Below are 18,645 nucleotides of genomic sequence, written 5' to 3' on the forward strand. Positions count from 1 at the left end.
ACCTCCAAGGCTCCCAGCCTCATTCCTGATGAAGGGCTTTTGCCCGAAACGTCAATTTTCCTGCTCCTTGGATGCTGCCTGACCTGCTGTGCTTTTCCAGCACCGCTCTAATCTTGACTGTAATCTCCAGCATCTGCAGTACCCACTTCTGCCTACCTTGTTTGAACACAGCAGTCTTAACAAAATGAAGAAAATATATAAATGTAAATGAGGAGGATTTATTTCTAGGTCCTTTACAGTCCAGATAAATGCTAGATGCTGTAATGCTCTTACCTGTGTGTCTCATATTGTTTTAACAGTTTCATGTGTGAAATGCACCATGTCATAGGAAATTGCAAAGAATTACAGACGTTCCCAAGACAATACTGGGGAATTGCTAAGGATTTATTGGACATTTGGAAGGAAATAAAGCCTAAGTATATGTTCAATTTCTGGCAGCGATCGAATTCATTAAAAGCATTAAAGTGACTCATCTGCAACATCTACTATATCATCCCCAACCTCACCATACTATCCCTAATTCCATTGTAGCACCCTTTGTTTTCAGAGAAAAGTCATTAACTCCTGAACTCTTAGCTCTACCCAACCTCACTGTTTGACCCTATACCCAATGTATTGCCCTGATGTCACTGTATCCGTCAAAGAAAGACAATGGAATTCAATGGACACTTCAATGCTGCAATGTACTTGTTCACCACAGGCGGGCCATCTAGTTGTTGTGGTTCTGCTCGCCGAGCTGGAAGTTTTTGCTGCAAACGTTTCGTTCCCTGGCTAGGGAACATCATCAGTGCGGTGGGAGCCTCGTGTGAAGCGCTGCTTTGATGTTTCTTCCGGTATTTATATTGGTCTTGCCGCTTCCGGGTGTCAGTTTCAGCTGCAGTGATTTGTATCTGGGGTCCAGGTCGATGTGTCTGTTGATGGATGTTCTTGCCGTTTCCGGGTGTCAGTTTCAGCTGTAGTGGTTTGTATATGGTGTCCAGGTCAATGTGTCTATTGATGGAGTTTGGGGATGAATGCCATGCTTCTAGGAATTCTCTGGCTGTTCTCTGTCTGGCTTGTCCTATGATAGTGGTGTTTTCCCAGTCAAATTCATGTTGCTGGTTGTCTGAGTGTATGGCTACTAGAGATAGCTGGTCGTGTCGTTTTGTGGCTAGCTGATGTTCGTGGATGCGGATTGTTAGCTGTCTTCCTGTTTGTCCTATAACATCTAGTTTTTAGGGCCATCTAGTGTTCTGTTCACAGAATGCAAGTAGATTTTATGTCATGTTGAACGTCACAATAATAGTCTCAGCAGAGAATATTTGAACCTTATCCATCTCTTGTACAGTTGGGAGCATATACACAATGGATAAGTCAGCCTCTTTTCCCATAGCTGTGAATAAGGGCTAACAAAGTGTTACAGTATCATGGGGGAGTTCAATGAGTTATAAATGGCCTCTGTGGTGATGTTGCTTGGGTCAGACAACTGCTTAACACACAGTAGGACTTTTAGTGTGAGACTCTGTGATTTCAACACACAACATGGTCTGAAAAGGTCTGCATAGGATCTGTACCGCATCATTTTTGAACATACAAATGCATCCATTGTAACATACTCGATGAATTAAAGCAAATTTGTTTTGCTCTGCTCTGAGCCCCAAATCCCATGATAACTTGTTTTTTTTTATTATGAGCATGCATTTTTGATGAAAATGTTTGCATTCCATGGGACTCTAGATAAAAACTAGATTTCAAAGACTAAACTTAACTCTCACATTACTGAACTTCTTCACGTAATTTTAGATCTAAATTCCCTGATACCTGTGCAGATACCTTACAGAAATTGCCTGACACATGAGTAAAATTGAAAGCAGATGCTTTACCGAGGTGAAAAACTGAAATAGCCCTGCCTTGGAAAAAGAAATAGTCATAGACTGAATTTACATGCTCCTCTCTATTATCATGATCAATATTTTTATGTTCACGGTGTGTTTTTATTTACCACAAGTGTGCCCCAATTAAATAATATCTTTTGCATGCTTTCTATCAGGTGTAAGATAAAGAAATTTATTTCGAGCAACAGACTTTTAGAAAGTGAGATTTCAATCACTCATCTCTGTCCACTCACTCAAAACTTAGATAAAAATGAGGATAAAAAAACAACTTATAAATTATCTCAGTCTGTTTTGTAGCAGAGCTGTTTCCTTAAATGAAGATGGTGAAGTGACAGTCTGGTAAAGTGAATAATCCTCAATGGTTCAATGGTTTTGGTAGAGTTATTTTTATCAACCAGTAGTTCCTGCTGGCTTTTAAGAATAGACAACAAACATGGTTGTCTTGTCATGTGACTTTCTCAGGTTTAGAGTCTTTTATCCAAATGTTGATTTGTCCTTCACCCTATGTTATGAAGAGTTGGAGCTCACCAGTTTCTTGGCCTCTCCATCATTGCAAAAATGGCAGACATGGCTGAGATCCAAAAATCCTGTCCCTGAATACAACATCTGCAGTCTTAACGGGGTGACAATGAAAGTAGATCATACTTCAAACTTGAGCATTTGCTGAAGCAGCTACCAATATAAATCAACCACTGCCTCAACCTATGTCTGATTTTGATGACCTAGCTGTGTAAAACATGATATATGTAGAGTAGACCTATTTGGAACAAGTCTGAACTTTGCAGATTCCTTTGAGAAGTACAGTAACTCTTTTAGGTATGGTCCATATCTTTTGGGAGGTCAGGTAGTCTATGGGAGAAGTCAGCACCTTTTTGAGAGAGACCAGATGTATCTTTGATTATGATGTTAAACTGCCAAATGCAACCGCAACACCGTCAAGACATTTAAATTTCCTGGTCTTTGAATATTTGGAAGAAAAGCCACCTGTAGTTTCATTTAAAGAGCTGCTTACAAATTTTACTCTTCTTCTTTGACACAGGCCTTAAATTTTTAATGGATAGTGCTAGATATAATTTTCACAACCTTCCAGTATCACAGTTGGATGTCTCCCACATTTCAGTTTGATTGACAGCTCCAAGTGGTTAGAGGCTCATTGAAGTTGGTCTGTACATTCAAGTATTTACTTTTTATTAGGAATTCAGCAATGCAAGAACATTTGTTCTTATAATGGATTGTGTAGTTGAAAGAGTTTACAATGACTGGATTTTTATGATTGAGACTTTTAAAAAAATTCTACAATAAACACTTAACACTTTATTTTATTTCACATCAGTATGGTTTGTCCATAGTCTGAGAGTTACTATAGTAGGTGTAAGGGCAAGTTTGGTATGTGGAGGACATTGGTAGTAATAGAGGGTAACGAGGGTTAATGAAGGATCATAAGTTGTTACAGGGACTAAAAAGAACCATTGGATGAGCAGGGTGTGACAGTTAGCATGGACGTTATGAGGAGCCATGAGTAGGTAGGTGGAGACATGAGGTAGTATAGATTGGTATTTATGGGCATGGATAACATAGGAGACAAATCTGGTGAATAGTGGAGGGCAGTTATATGATATTTTTACAACCTTGACAGTGCCAGTACCCCAAGACAGAGCTTCCACCTAGCCTGCCTCTTCATCTAATGACTCTGTATTCATTCTGGGGTTGCCTGGTCTGTCAGAGAACACAGCCATCTGGCTACGAAAATTTCAACTTTGGGGACACTTTTCCCAAGTCATGATTGCAAAGGTGGGAAATCTTCAAACTTCTAAAAGGCATTAAAGTGGACCAGTCCCCTGGTCTGGATGTGATCTATTCCAGGTTACTGAGGGAAGCAAGAGATAAAATAACTGGGCCCTTTACAAATATCTTTGCAGCATCCTTGAATATGGGTGAGGTCCCAGCCGACTGGAGAATGCTGATGTTGTCCCCTTGTTTAAGAAAGGTAGCAGGGATAATCCAGGTACTTATAGACGTCAGTGGAAAGGAAGCTGCTGGAGAAGGAACTGAGGGATAGGATCTATTTACATTTGGAAGAAAATGGGCTTTTAGGCAGCATGGTTTTGTGCAGGGGTCATGTCTGCCAACTTAACAGAATTCTTTGAAGAAGTGACAAAGTCAATTGATGAGGGAGGGGCTGTAGATGTCATATTCATGGATTTCACTAGGGCGTTTGAGAAGGTTCCCCATGGTAAGCTGATGAAGAAGGTAAAGGGTCCAGGGTGTACTAGTTAGATGGATAGAGAACTGGCTGGGCAACAGGAGACAGAGAATATTAGTGGAAGGGAGTTTCTCAAAATGGAGACCTGTGACCTGTGGTGTTCCACAGGGATCTGTGTCGGGACCACTGTTGTTTATGATATACATAAATAATCTGTAGGAAGGTATTGGTGGGTCTGATGAGCAAGTTTGCGATGACACTAAGTTTGGTGGAATAGCAGGTAGTGAAGGGGACTGTTAGAGAATGCAGAAGAGTATAGATGGTTTGGAGAATTGGGCGGAGAAATGGCAGATGGAGTTCAATCCGGGCAAATGTGTGGTGATGCATTTTGGAAGATTCAATCCTAGAGTGAACTACACGGTAAATGGAAAAGCCCTAGGGAATATTGATGTACAGAGAGATCTGAGTGTTCAGGTCCACTATACCCTGTAGGTGGCAACATAGGTCAATAGAGTGGTCAGGAAGGCATATGCTTTCCTTCACTGGATGGGGTATTGAGTATAAATGTTGGCAGATCATGTTACAGTTTCATAGGACTTTAGGTCGGCCACATTTGAAATACTATGTACCGTACTGGTCGCCACATTACCAGAAGAATGTGGATGCTTTGGAGATGGGGCAGAGAAGGTTCACCAGGATGTTGCCTGGTATGGAGGGCCCTAGCTATGAGGAGAGGTTGAGTAGATTAGGATTATTTTCATTGGAAAGAAGGAAGTTGAGAGGGAATTGAGGCGTACAAAATCATGAGAGGTATGGACAGGGTGGATAGCAAGATGTTTTTCTGCAGAGTGGGGGACTTAATTACTAGGGGTCATGAGTTCAAAGTGAGAGGGGAAAAGTTTAAGGGAAATAAGTATGGAAAATTCTTTATGTGGGGGGTGGGGGGGGGTGTGTGTCTGGAATGCCTTGTCAGCGGAGGTGGTAAAGGCAGGCATGATAGTGTCATTTAAGATGTATCTAGAAAGATACATGAATGGACACGGAGCAAAGGGATACAGATCCTTGGAAAATAGGCAACAGGTTTAGATAGAGGATCTGGATCGGCATAGGCTTGGAGGGCCGAAGGGCCTGTTCCTGTGCTGTAATTTTCTTTGTTCTTTGCTGTGACCCAGGAGAGAAAATTCAGACCTTCCTTTGTGTTTGAACTATCCATTTGATTTGGAATTACCATTTTGAATTAGTTTCAAGAAAGGCATTGAAACAATTGGAAGTCCAGTGTGTTCCTTTCGTTCCTTTGTTAGAGAAGTGGGTAGTTCCATGATTCAGAGGTGACTGGGTGACCATTTTTTGCAGTGTTCAGTTTTAAAAATATAAAGTACTGTATAAAATACAAAGTCCAAACGTATTGGAACATAAAATGATACATAGAAGATCTGCCAGAGCATTTATAACTTTGAAACATTTGTAAGGCTGAAAAAGCTAATGTGTGCACTTTGCAGCAATTGCAGTTTTGGAAAGGTTGAGAGGTTTTTGAATTTGCTACAAAGTTACCAGAGTACTTCTCCAAGGAAGTGATTTAAAAATAGCATTTTAGAAATGAACGGCATCCTTTCAACCAGCAATGGGTAGCCAAACCTTTTTCGAACGGGCCCACTCTTTGCTTTTTCAGATGACCAGAATTCTGTAACAATGCTGCTGGGCAACCAAGAGCCAGAAATTTGGGTTTAATGAGTTTGCTTTGTTCCCATTTTGAGAGCTTGGGTTGTCACCTGTACACCACCTGAAGGAGAAGACTGCTTTTCACCTCATGCCAAGGCCTGCAGTGCATGCGAAGTAGAGGATTCCAGGAACATAATGCAGCAACGACTGAGGAAAATGACACATGTCCAAGTTTTGTGAAACTTGCAACTGTCTGACATTTCTTATACATTGTTGTATATTTCAGTTGTTAGTGGATCTAATTCATTCAGAAAGCCAAGTGAAATCCAAGTATCCAGCAGATTTCCCTCCTTTTGTAGTCCAGGTTGTTCAAAATTAATCATCTAGAAATTTAAAAATTGTTTAAATTTGGTATTAAGCCTTTCTGAATCCTAGCTGCCACTTGCGTTGCAATGTGGCATTCAGACAGCGTCGGCTGGTGTTAATCTCCTGCAAGATTCTATCTCTTTACCAAATATGTCATCAGACTTTTCAGTTTCTGATTGATACCTGGTAATTTTTTACTGAACAGAAGAACTGCAGCAGAAATATAGATAATGGAAACTTTAAAGGGAATGTGCAAGGGGAACATAGGAAGTATAAAGGGAAGAAGTTTAATTACCTTCTTGGAGAATTGTGTCAAGTCATGTATGGCACCCATTATAGGCTCAGCTGCATGAATGCTTTCAACTCCTTTTAAACCATCAGCTTGTAACTGGGAGAATGAATTGGTTATTTGTGTAAAAAGTGGACCCGCTAAATGTTGGCCTGGTTTTGAATTTGATTCATTTGTGTACTGTTACCTTGGTTACTTTTACGGAATTGACCTTTCGCTTGATGAATCTACTGTATCAAGCACAGTTCAGGATCCAGCCAAGATAAATGGGATTTTTTACTCAAGGTGAAAACTTATTTCCTCAGAATTTTTTTTAAAATGACATTTGCACCTGCATGTTCAAAAGTCTGGAACTTTATTAATAAAAGATTTCTTTGTTCTCACTGGTTGCACATCTTCCTGTCGAAAGCCCTTCTCTTGTTTGCAAAGACAATGAACTACTTTGCATGAATTCACAGTCAATCAACCACCAGCCTCTGTGATATCAGACTAATTTCAATTGGAGCGGGACTGTAAAGCTGAAAACTTCCTTGTTTTTTCAAAGAAATTGAAATAATTATGGAATTTATCTAAGTGTGAACGTGAATTTTACGAGAGAAGGTGCACAGAGTAGTTGATGTCACGCTCGTAAATGCATTTAAGGCAAAGCAAGATAAGCACATGAAGGAGAAATTAATAGAAAGCTCTGTTAATGGGGTGAGATTAAAACAGGGTGAAAATAGGCTTGTGTGGGACTTAATCGCAAGCGTGGACCAGTTATAATAAATGGCCTGCTTCAGTGTTGTGATGACTTTGCAAAGATGGGATTGTTCCCTTCCTAATAGAGTTTGATAATGATGTTTAGAATCAAGAAGAATTTTGATAGCATTGAGGAGAAAATGGCCTGTCGGATAGAAAAGTCAGTAAGCAGACTTCAGTGTAAGGTTATTCACGAAAGAGCTGGAGAGGCAACAAGTTGTCTCAGAGCAAAGAATAATACAGCACAGGAACAGGCCCTTCAGCCCTCTAAGCCTGCATCAACATATTCTGCCCTTCCATATTAAAACTGTCTTCACTTACAGGATCCATACCCCTCTATTCCCTTCTTATTCATATTTTCATTCAGGTGTTTCTTGAATGCTACTGTTGTGTCTGCTTCTACCACCTCCTCTGGCAATGTGTTCCAGCCACTCACCATCCTTTGTGTGAAAAACTTGCCTTGCACGTCTCTTTTAAATCCCCACCCTACTCCCTTACATCTTGAACCTGTGTTCCTTAGTAAGTGATCCTTCCACCCTGGGAAAGAGCCTCATATTTTCCGCTCTATCCATGCCATTCACAATCTTATAAACTTCTTACAGGTCACCTGTCAACCTCCTCTGTTCCAGTCTATCCAATCTTACTTCATAGCTGAAATCCTCCATACCAGGCAACATCATGGTAAAACATTTCATCCCCTTTCTAGGTGACATCCTCAGTGCTTGGGAGCCTCCTGTGAAGCGCTTCTGTGATGTTTCCTCCGGCATTTATAGTGGCTTGTCTCTGCCGCTTCCGGTTGTCAGTTGCTGTCCGCTGTAGTGGCCGGTATATTGGGTCCAGGTCGATGTAGTTGTTGATAGAATCTGTGGATGAGTGTCATGCCTCTAGGAATTCCTTGGCTGTTCTCTGTTTGGCTTTCCCTATAATAGTAGTGTTGTCCCAATCAAATTCATGTTGTTTGTCATCTGAGTGTGTGGCTACTAAGGATAGCTGATCGTGTCATTTCGTGGCTAGTTGGTGTTCATGGATGCGGATTGTTAGCTGTCTTCCTGTTTGTCCTATGTAGTGTTTTGTGCAGTCCTTGCATGGGATTTTGTACACTATCCAGCTATCTTTTTCTTGCATGCCTAACTGCACCATTACTTCCGTAGAATTGACAGGATAGGCCAGGTGGCGATCATTTCTTTGGATGTTGATAATAGGCCTTCTAAGGACTTGGCTGGAGATCCGGACCTTCTCATTTTGACTAACGACATAGTTGAGAACTCATTCCAACTGCTGTAGGCAGCCATCCAACTTCAACCTGCAGCTGTCTGATTCGATATTGTGTCGATGTCCTGATAACCAGGCTCTGCCACTGCCAGAAGTGTTTCCAGTTTAACTTTATATGCTCGAATCATTGCAATGACTGCATTTAATCACATGTTGTACAGTTAAATTATGAAATGTGCATTGGTGAACCTACTTGAGAGAACAGGCTGTTTGTTATCAGATACAGTGACCTTTGGCCTCTTCTTCAAAACCCAAAGCCATGAACATGTCATCAGGAGTAATATGCGAACAGAAGATAAGCAGGTGTACTCACCTTGGTATGTTTCTAAAATATTAGCTACAGTCATTAAAATGTGTGATCTGAGAAGAATACCACATCTCCTTACTATGTTGTCCTAAAATGATTTACTGCCTTGAAATCACATACATCTTTTGCAATGCTTTTTCTCTTATAGGGTCGAGCAGTTGTTGCTTGTATCTACACCGGTTTCTGTGGTTTTAGTTTGCCTTGCCTTGTGGCCTTTATGTTTCATTGTCAATTCAACTCTTATGCTGATGTTTGCCAAATGGAACATCATGGGAAAAGCACAATTTTGTGGATGGGCCTCCTGCTCATTGTAGGATTTATTTATTTATTTAATGCCACACGCACTGAAAGCTTTGTTTACGAGCAACACAGGCAGATCGTAGTAAGCAACGATGTACAGATCAAAATGCTTAGACGGAGGCATACAAGTTACATTGCACAGGGCGTGCACTAGGAGACTTCAACTTTAGCAGGATCAGCATTATTTGAGTCCATTCATCAGTCTAATAACACCCAGGAAGAAGCTGTTCCTGAACCTGCTAGTGCATATGTTCAGCTTCTGTATCTTCAGAAGAGGTTGGAGGAGATCATTACCGGGGTGCAAGGGCTCTTTGATGATGTTGTCAGCCTTTCCATGGACAAATATTTACAAATATAACCACTGATTCTGCAGATCAAGTTGAGGGAAATGCATTTGCACCTCAGAGCACTGATAGCCACTGAACTTAAATCTGACGTGAGGGTTTTGATTAATGTGTGTTCCACCACAGTTCACGCTGTATTGGCCAGTGGATCTACAGACAGATGCATTGATCTGACCATATTCACCCAAATCTTTGGCAGAGCTTGGCACACTTTGAAATCATTCCATGAAATGCAGCCACATCAGATCCGAATCCCAAGGCTTGCTTTCAGAAGGAATACTGGATTTGAGAGTTCAGTTGTCAGTCCGCTAGTACTTGCCTGTGCTCATTCATTTTCTGTCACCCATGTGTTCTCCCTTCTCCAACAATTTGCATTTAAGTAGTGCATTTCATGTATCAAAATGTTCCAAAATTCTTCACAGAAATGTTGTCAAATGAAGATTTGACACCAAGTCACATAAGATATTCAGGTTGGAAAGAGGTAGGTTCAAGAAGAATCTTAAAATTAGGTCAGGAGTCAGGCCTAAAGGTATGACTATCAATGATATATCAATGAACATCAGAGGTGCACAGGTAAGCAGAAATTTCTGAGGGTTGGAGCTGAGGGAAATTAAAGTGATAGGGCTGGGCAGAGCCGTGGAAAATTTTAAATTGCTACATGTCACTGTTGAAGTGTCGAATACTGGAAATGGTAGGCATAAGCCAGGCAATCACCTCAGCAGATTGGTTATAATGAATACCAATATGATCAGCTAAATGATGTATTTTACAATGCTGTCAAAGTGAGAAATATCCTCGGGCAGAACACAGCAGGATAATGTGTGTTATTCTATTGACATTGTTATGTATATCTGTGTTCTGAAAAATCTGTGTGAATAAATCTCCATATAGGATAGAACCTCCAACACTTGTTTACTTAGATTCTCCCTCATGTCTTCACCCTTAATTTTTAAGTTGTTTATCTCATTGTGTGTTAATTGGTGCATTTTGGATTAGAATCAGAGACTTAAACCACAGAAAGAGGGTATTTGGCCCGTTGAAATCTGCATCGAATGTCTCCTTTTATTACATATCCCTTAACACTGGTTTTCTTGAAGTATTTCTTTTAAAAAATAACCTTAAATGCAAGTAGCTATGGTTGTGGCAGAATCATGATGTACCCAACCTGCACTTAATGTGAATCTGTGGACATGCAAAATGCAGATAAATTATGTTGCATTGAGATTGGTTGTTCTGACTCACATGATTTACATGTAACATTACAATTGTAACTGTGTATTCCTGGTCACCTATGGGTACATAAATGTACTCATCTGAATGGTTGCTTAAGGACTGCCTAAATGGACTTTCTGACTTTGGATTATGGTTGGAATTAACTGTTGCTTTGACTCAATGTAAGCCTATTAACCAGTGCAAGCAAAATAAAAATACACTAAACTTCTTGAATTTGGAAAATCCTTTTCTCATGTTTTATCATCACTCATGTATGTGTGAAATAGTATTAACTGATTGCAATTCCTACAACCAGGAATTGGGCACGTATCCAACTGCTCTGAATAAGGCCCTGTCTGCTTTACAAAACTATCTTCTCGGGCTGAAAGGAATTAGCCCTCACCACCCTTTTGTCTCAATCTGTTATGGACTTACTGGTAAGAGACAGGCGGCCGTGATGTCGCCAACAACTATAGTAATTGATATATCCCGCCACGACAGAATAATAGAAGGTGAACTAAATACCTTAGTCCTTCTACATCAGGCAGTTCCTATGTTCTGCATCTTCCCTGCGGGTGTAACACTGTATACTTCACTCTGTTCTGTTACACGATGCACTTATGATACAATCTGCCTGTAGAGCATGCAAAATACTTTCCACTGTATCTCAGTATAATTGGCAGCGATAAACCAAATCAAATTTTAAAAATCAGATGTTCATACCTCCATAGCCAATGTCAATGGAAAAGGCTTCTCTCTGACCTCATGTAAACCAGCACAAAGAAACAGAAAACAATCATATAATGTAGTCTCTCACAGGAAATCTCAAACTATTTATCTGAATTTCTTAACTGTGCATTGCCAGAAACTGTTATGGTATTCAAATGAGTTGAATATTTAAATGTGACACCAGCTTTGGTTCTCCATGTATGACCAATGGCCTCTGTAATGTCAGGTCAATCCTTCAGTGCAGTTCACCATTTCAGAGTGATATCTGCAAACATTTAGGGTAGGTTGCTTCAGGAAAATAGAAGTGGCAACTTGGACCAAAAGGACTAATTCAGTTACAGTCCTTTTAAAGCAAATTTCATTGAATTGTCTTCTGATGGTCAGGAACACTTGATGTTTCCTTTTATCCTTTATCACTTACCCACTCCACACCCGAGCTTACATTATTTCTGTTCCAAAGCGTTCCAGAAAAGCCCTGAAATTATGTCACAACCAGCTTGGATAGTACATTGGAAATCAAGCCTCCGTCTTCCTGGTATCATCACAAATGTGCAAATTTATTCAAACTATGCAAAATCCCTAACTACCTGACTACCAAACCCAGGTAAAAAGAAAACATTCATTAGGTCTCCATACTTAACAAGAAAACAGCTACTTATAGCAAACTGGTCATTTTTTAACTGATGACAACTGCAAATTACTAATTTAAAGCTCATAATATCTTAAATTCTGTCCCTTTTAAAAATTAACATATGGACTCAAACATAAAATGACACAAATATCAGGGCTGGGAAAGGAACAAAAGAAAATCAGGAACACACAGTTCTGACACCAGACTCTGTTTACAGGCTGCGATGGTTTTCTTCAAAACCTCTCTGTTACCTTTCAGTTTAGTGAGGAGAACGAGGGGGCCGAATGGCTTGTTAAGGTTATTATATCCAATTGTTTACAGCTCTTTTGAGTATCTCTACAATGTTTGCTCATGCGGTGTGAACCTTCAATACAAATTCACACGCTATCCTCAGCTTGGAAAGTTTTCATTCTGCTCGGTTTGAGTTCCATTTAAAAGGAGTTATAGAGTCATAGAGATGTACAGCATGGAAACAGAACCTTTGGTCCAAATTGTCCATGTCGACTAGATATCCTAAATTAATCGAGTCCTATTTGTCAGCATTTGGCCCATATTTATCTAAACCTTGCCTATTTATGTATCCATCCAGATGCCTTTTAAATGTTGTAATTGTGCCAGCCTCCACCACTTCCTCTGACAGTTCACTCCATATATGCACCACCCTCTGTGTGAAAAAGTTGCCCTTTAGATCCCTTTTAAATCTTTTCTCTTCTCCTTAAACCTACGCGCTCTAAATTTGGACTCCCCTGCCTTGGGGAAAAGACCTTGGCTATTCACCCTGTCCATACCCCTTATGATTTTATAAGCCTCAATAAGATCACCCTTCAGTCTCCGATGCGGAAGGGAAAATAGCCCCAGCTTATTCAGCCTCTCCCTATAGCTCAAACTTTCTAACCCCATTAACATCTTTGTAAATCTTTTCTGAACCCTTTCAAGTTTCATAACATCCTTCCTCTACAGGGAGACCAGAATTTTTGCAGAATTCTAAAAGTGGTCTAACCAATGTCCTGTACAGCTGCCAACTCCTATATGCAATGCACTGATCAATAAAGGCAAGCATACCAAACTCCTTCTTCACTAGCCTGTCTACCTGCGACTCCACTTTCAAGGAACTATGAATCTGCACTCCAAGGTTTCTTTGTTCAGTAACACTCCCCAGGACCTTAGCATTAAGTGTATATGTCCTGCCTTGATTTGCTTTCCAAAATTGCAGGTCCTCACATTTATTGAAATTAAACTCTATCTAGCACTCCTCTGCCTATCTTATTGTGGTCCTGTTGCACTCTGAGGGAACCTTCTTCGCTGTCCACTATACCACCAATTTTATTGCAAACTTACTAACCATACCTGCTATATTCACATACAAATCATTTATATAAATGACAAAAAGCAAATGACCTACTTTGCTGTATAGTTACTTTATAGGGCAAATCATTTAGCTCAGGCAAATCTTTCACAGTCACTTAGTCAAGCCCTTCATGAAGTTTGACTTAAAATCCTTATTGTCATTTGGTGCTTGCGTAAGAGAAGGAAAGAGGTATCTGCTACGCTATTAATCTGTAGATTTGAAAAATATTGATGCGCAATATGAGAGTCAGGCAACCTGTACTTATTATCATCAATTTTCAATGTTGTAACATCTCTTTAGTGTGTGCTAGTGTACTGCAAGTCTGATCTTTTAGTACACAATGAGAGCTGAATGAAGATCCGTGTTGATGTGTAATCCGTGTTGTTATTAATGTACCATTTTAGCTTCTCTGACAATTCATCAATTTCTGTACAAACCGATTATAGCCTTGGAATACGAATTTTTACTGCCCAACAGAAATCAACAAAATTGTCAGATTTCTCGACAGAATCTGCTGCTTATATAATGCTGATGAAGTCGATGATACTATAGAGTTTTGAACTTCACATGATCTAGGGCACTCTTTCAACAGTAATGCTTGTGTAAATTGAAGATTTGACACAAATTTCAGTTCTTTGTCATCCACTATGATTACAGTTTCTCTGTTCAGATTATGAGCTTATCAGTGGTCCCTGTGAAGGTTTCTGAATATGGCAGGGTTAACCAGAAAAGACACAGACAAAGACATGTTCTTGAATCATTTGAACATTAGAGTCCCTGACATGTTCACATTTATCAAGCATGGCTGTCACCATACGAATTGGTCACAAATATGTCACTTAAATATGCCAACTTTGTTTTGCAGTCTAGTCCCAGCAGTTTAAAGGCTGTGTTGATTTCCAGTCAGGTTTTCAAGGTCTTCAGCAAAGTCAGGCCTTCAGGGAGGTTCAATCAGCTGAAATTGAGACTTCAAGCAGGTTCATTCAGATAGCTTCGTCAACAACTGTGTAAAGTGGCAAATTTCATTAGCACAGAGGCACATGCTGTAAGTGCTATAGACTGCATTCTCTGCTGGACATTTATATCCAGGATAACTGCAACATTAGGCACTCCTTTCAGACTGTATTGAGACAAAGCATGTAACTTCAAATTCAATCTACCCTGATGAAATGAAACACAGTAGGAATGCCAGGCTTTCTAAAATAGGATCATTTGATTGACCTCAAAAGGATAAAATTGCAGATAGTCTGTCGATCAAAGACATTGAGACAATTCCCAACATTACTGCAATATAAGTGCATCATAATAAGAAAATATGGAAGCAAGCAATGGCAAAGGGGCACTGATAAGTGAAAACATCCAAGAGAGAAATACTTGCCATCATTGTCAGACAATGGATGAACTGACAGAATGAATGGGTCATCACCTGGTGAATTTGCCTGGCTTTCATTCCATTTGAGTGGAATATTTACCCCCTCTTGTAATCATAAATGCTGAAAGTTGTTTGCATTTGAAGAGAAATGAGCAGAACTGACCGTGCAGAAACTGGCAGCTCTGGGAGCGAAGAAGAGATGGTTCCAGTATGGGACAGTGTACAGGATTAGAAAGGAAGCTCAGTTCTATGTGCAGTGGGTTCTGGGAGAGCAGTGTTGTACAGCATGACAGCCCAAGACACAGCATTGTGTTGAAATGTTTTTAATGAGTAAAATTAACATAATCGAAATAATAACCAAAGAGATGTACAACTGGCTGACAATTTATACAAAGTCATGCTACCCCCACAAAAGAGTGATCCAAAAGCTTTATTTCTGTTGTATAGAAGATATCACGTTTACACTAAATACAAAGGTTCTCACCTTTTCAAACCCGGGCAGAAATATCACAGACGCTTCTATATCCCAATGTGAGACAAGGTGTTCTGAGAAATACTTGAACTGGACTCGAAATATTAACTCGTTTTCTCTCCACAGATGCTGTCAGACCTGCTGAGTTTCTCCAGCATTCTGTCTTTATTTACATGAGGGCAAGATATGTGTTCCCATTTTTGAGGGCTTTTGTAGTGACCCCATCTCTAGGCCAGGAGGTCTGGGTTCAAGTTCCACCTACTCCAGAGATGTGACAATACAAAGAAACCCTGAGAGTCATCCAGGAGGACTTGTGGATAATTCTTTTTAAATATCTCTGTATTCATGGTTAGTTTGTTTCTTTTTTGAAGAGAGATGAACACTCATAGCGGTGATTAAAGAGGCTTCCTCATTATTTTCTTGAAGTAAACAAAAAGCAATGCCTCAGTAAGTTTATCCAGCGAACAGCTGAGCACTGTGGACTCGGAAGTTGATTCGCAGTTTGCGATGAGTTTTCAGTTTTGTGAATGAGCAGGTTGGATCATGGGGGTGTTACAAAAGAGATTGGAGAGGATGAAGCTGACTTGGCTTCCTGCATCCAGTATAAACATCCTGCAAACTCTGCTGGAGTTATGCACAGTGCATGAAGACCAGATTAGGTTAGGCCGCAATGTCTTTGCAGTCACACAGCCATCTAACACTCACCTGGCAAGCAGGTCAGCATACTGTGGGGTACATGGTACTCATGGGAATATCTATAGGAGCCTACAGGAAGAGGGATGGAGAAAGTTAGAACATCTAAAATAAAATAAAATCCAGATTAATTCTCAATCAGTTTTAAATCAATTTTAAATTCTCAAATCTATTTTCACATCTTCCTGTGGCTTCACCAAACCTCCTCCTGTACTAGGAGCTGCCAAGATCTCAGTGCTGCACTCGTTCTGACCTCCTATACATCCATGTTTTTCATTGTTCCACCATAGGCAGCTGTGCCTTCAGCAACCACCAGGCTCAGCTCTGAAAGTCTCTCCCTAAACCTCTTTGTCTCTATACATCCTTGTCATCCTTTAATATGCTCCTTAAAACTATCTCTGACCAAGTTGCTAAATTTCTATACATTAAATTTCATCAAATCACATACCTTAGGACCTTGCAGTATATTAAGATACGATTCAAATCTAAGTTGTTGTAATACTATGTCCGTGGCTGTGCTATTTATATTGAAGGATGTTACATGACAGACAATTCACACATGATGGATTACATATTTTTTCTCTTTTTATATTTGTAGTTCGACAGAGGATTCCTTTCGCTGGCACATACAAGGTAAATTCACTTTTTAATATTCTTCCCTTGAAGGGGTTAAATGCTGAAAATCTGCCTGCTGCATCCATCCCAACCCCCAATGGATGGCAATTATAAGATGTGAAGTCTTTACTTGCATTCCTTCATACCTCAATACAGATTAGCTACCCAAGATTAGCTTGGAGCTAACGGAGATTGTCTGCTTGTAGTGCAAGGGGAAACGGAGCATTGCAGCCTCTTGCGCTGGGACTCATCCACTGGCAGCTTCTTAAATCACGACTGACAAAACTGGCACTAATTGGGCACCAGTGCCAACTAATGATGTGTCTGGGTGCCATTTATTTTAAATGGAAGGATAAATAACTGCAGTAATTTCTAGGAGACAAAAGGAGGAATTCTTTCAACTTTCTTCAGAGTTGGTTCGACCAAGTGTATATTAATCACTCCCCTGTTCTCTACCTTCTTTTGAATCATGCACATGCATACCTCAGATGCACAGAAAAGTGCGGACGATGAAATTGCCAGTGGCTTGGAGCTAGTGGACTCCTGCTTGAGGTCCCTTCAAGAGTCCGGAATACTGGACCACCACGAATACACTTCAACTGAAAGTAAGAGTAGTTTGGTTTAATATTTAGCTTATTACTGTTCTGAGGAAGGACCACTGGGCCTGAAACTTTAATTCTGAAATCTCTCTACAGATGCTGCCAGACCTGCTAAACTTTTCCAGCAATTACATTTTGTTTCTGATTTCCAGTATCCACGGTTCTTTCATTTTGTTTTTTTGTTTATCTTATTGCTGTCTGGCTAGTTGAATAAACTGCTCATCATCGGCTCATTCACTTAGGAAACTTCTGTGGTCACATTCTTGAAAGGCCACAAGTTTCAAATTATATTGGCTAAACAAAAGATTTATTAACTTATAAACACTTTTTCTGCTTCAATGACAAATCTGTTGACTGTGTTCTCAAATAATTCTTTGAACAGGGTCCAACCCTCTCTCCCAGAGTGCCTCACATGTTAATGCCAATCCAGAAGGCTCCTACCAGTACTCCGGCAGTTACCATAGCAACCAGACCCTCTCCCGAGGTGACTCAACCACATCGCAGCTCTCTGGGAGGACCTCCAGTGGTCAGATTGGAGCAGGTGTCGGTGTTCATAACTACAGTCAGGTACACAATATAGGTCTATAAGGAGAATGAGCATTTCAAAAGAAAGCATGGGAGGAAGAAAGAACTTGCATTTGTATGACACCTTTCACAACCTCGGTACATCCCAAATTACTTTACACTTCCAAAGCACTTCATGATTTGTTTGTCCTCTTGTATAATAGAAGTGTGGAGGCTAATTTGTGCACATGAGTTCCCACAAACAGCATTGAAATCAATGACTCGAGAATATGTTTCAGTGGTGTTGCTTGAGGAATAAATAACTCTTTTACTTTTCTTCAGAACAGTAACATAGGATTTTCTTTTTGTCTGAGAGAGCAGGCTAGATCTCATTCTAAATCTCAAACACCATGGCATGTCTAACAGTGTTGGTCTCCATCAGTCCTCTACCAGAATCCCACCCTAGACCTGGGTAGAAATTATTGGAGTGGAACATAAACCCAATGCCTTCAGACCAAGATGCAAGAGCCACAGCAGACAATTGGCCAGTTGAGGCATTCACACCTCCTGTTCATAACTGTTGCAGCTTTAAATGGCTTACTGTTTAACATCTTAGAAGTTGTAGGGCTATTAATTCTTCTTAGGCATATTCTGAGAGACATATAAGTGCTACCACAGGCCAGCACTTAATGTCCATCCTTAATTGCCCTTAAGGCGGTGGTGAGCTGCCTTCTTGAATTGCTGCAATCTCCATTGTGTGAGTACAATTATATTGCTGTTGGATAGACTTTTTAATAGCAGGTTGATGCAACTGTGTGACTTATTTGCAGGGCATTTAAGCATCAACTGTATTGTTGTGAACACTATAAGGATGGCAGATTTCTTTCTATAAACCAGTTAGTTGAAACCTCTAGATTGCTGGTCCAGTCACTGTGCTAAGTGTCCCATTTAACCTTCTGAACTAAATTGAATCATTTATTGTTACATGTATTAAACATAAAATACAATGAAAAGTTTATAACATCACCATGCATTGGCACCATTCTCATGAACTTAAAATAAATAAAAAACAAAGGAAGATAACTTAGAGAGTTCTGCTTCCAATTGATCCAACGAGC

General features: G+C 40.1%; 1 protein-coding gene across 4 annotated transcripts in view; it reads left to right on the forward strand.

Moving 5' to 3' along the window:
• LOC132832251 (catenin delta-2-like) overlaps positions 1-18,645 on the forward strand; it is a 488,139-nt gene that overhangs the window by 151,767 nt on the left and 317,727 nt on the right. For all 4 annotated transcript variants that reach the window (XM_060850083.1, XM_060850087.1, XM_060850084.1 and 1 more), the window contains 3 exons: positions 16,408-16,442; positions 16,913-17,029; positions 17,406-17,590. In XM_060850083.1, the coding sequence (XP_060706066.1) occupies positions 16,408-16,442; positions 16,913-17,029; positions 17,406-17,590 (337 nt within the window). The remainder of the gene's footprint in view (positions 1-16,407; positions 16,443-16,912; positions 17,030-17,405; positions 17,591-18,645) is intronic.

The sequence above is a fragment of the Hemiscyllium ocellatum genome, chromosome 34 (assembly GCF_020745735.1).
Source record: "Hemiscyllium ocellatum isolate sHemOce1 chromosome 34, sHemOce1.pat.X.cur, whole genome shotgun sequence".
Classification (NCBI taxonomy): Eukaryota; Metazoa; Chordata; class Chondrichthyes; order Orectolobiformes; family Hemiscylliidae; genus Hemiscyllium; species Hemiscyllium ocellatum.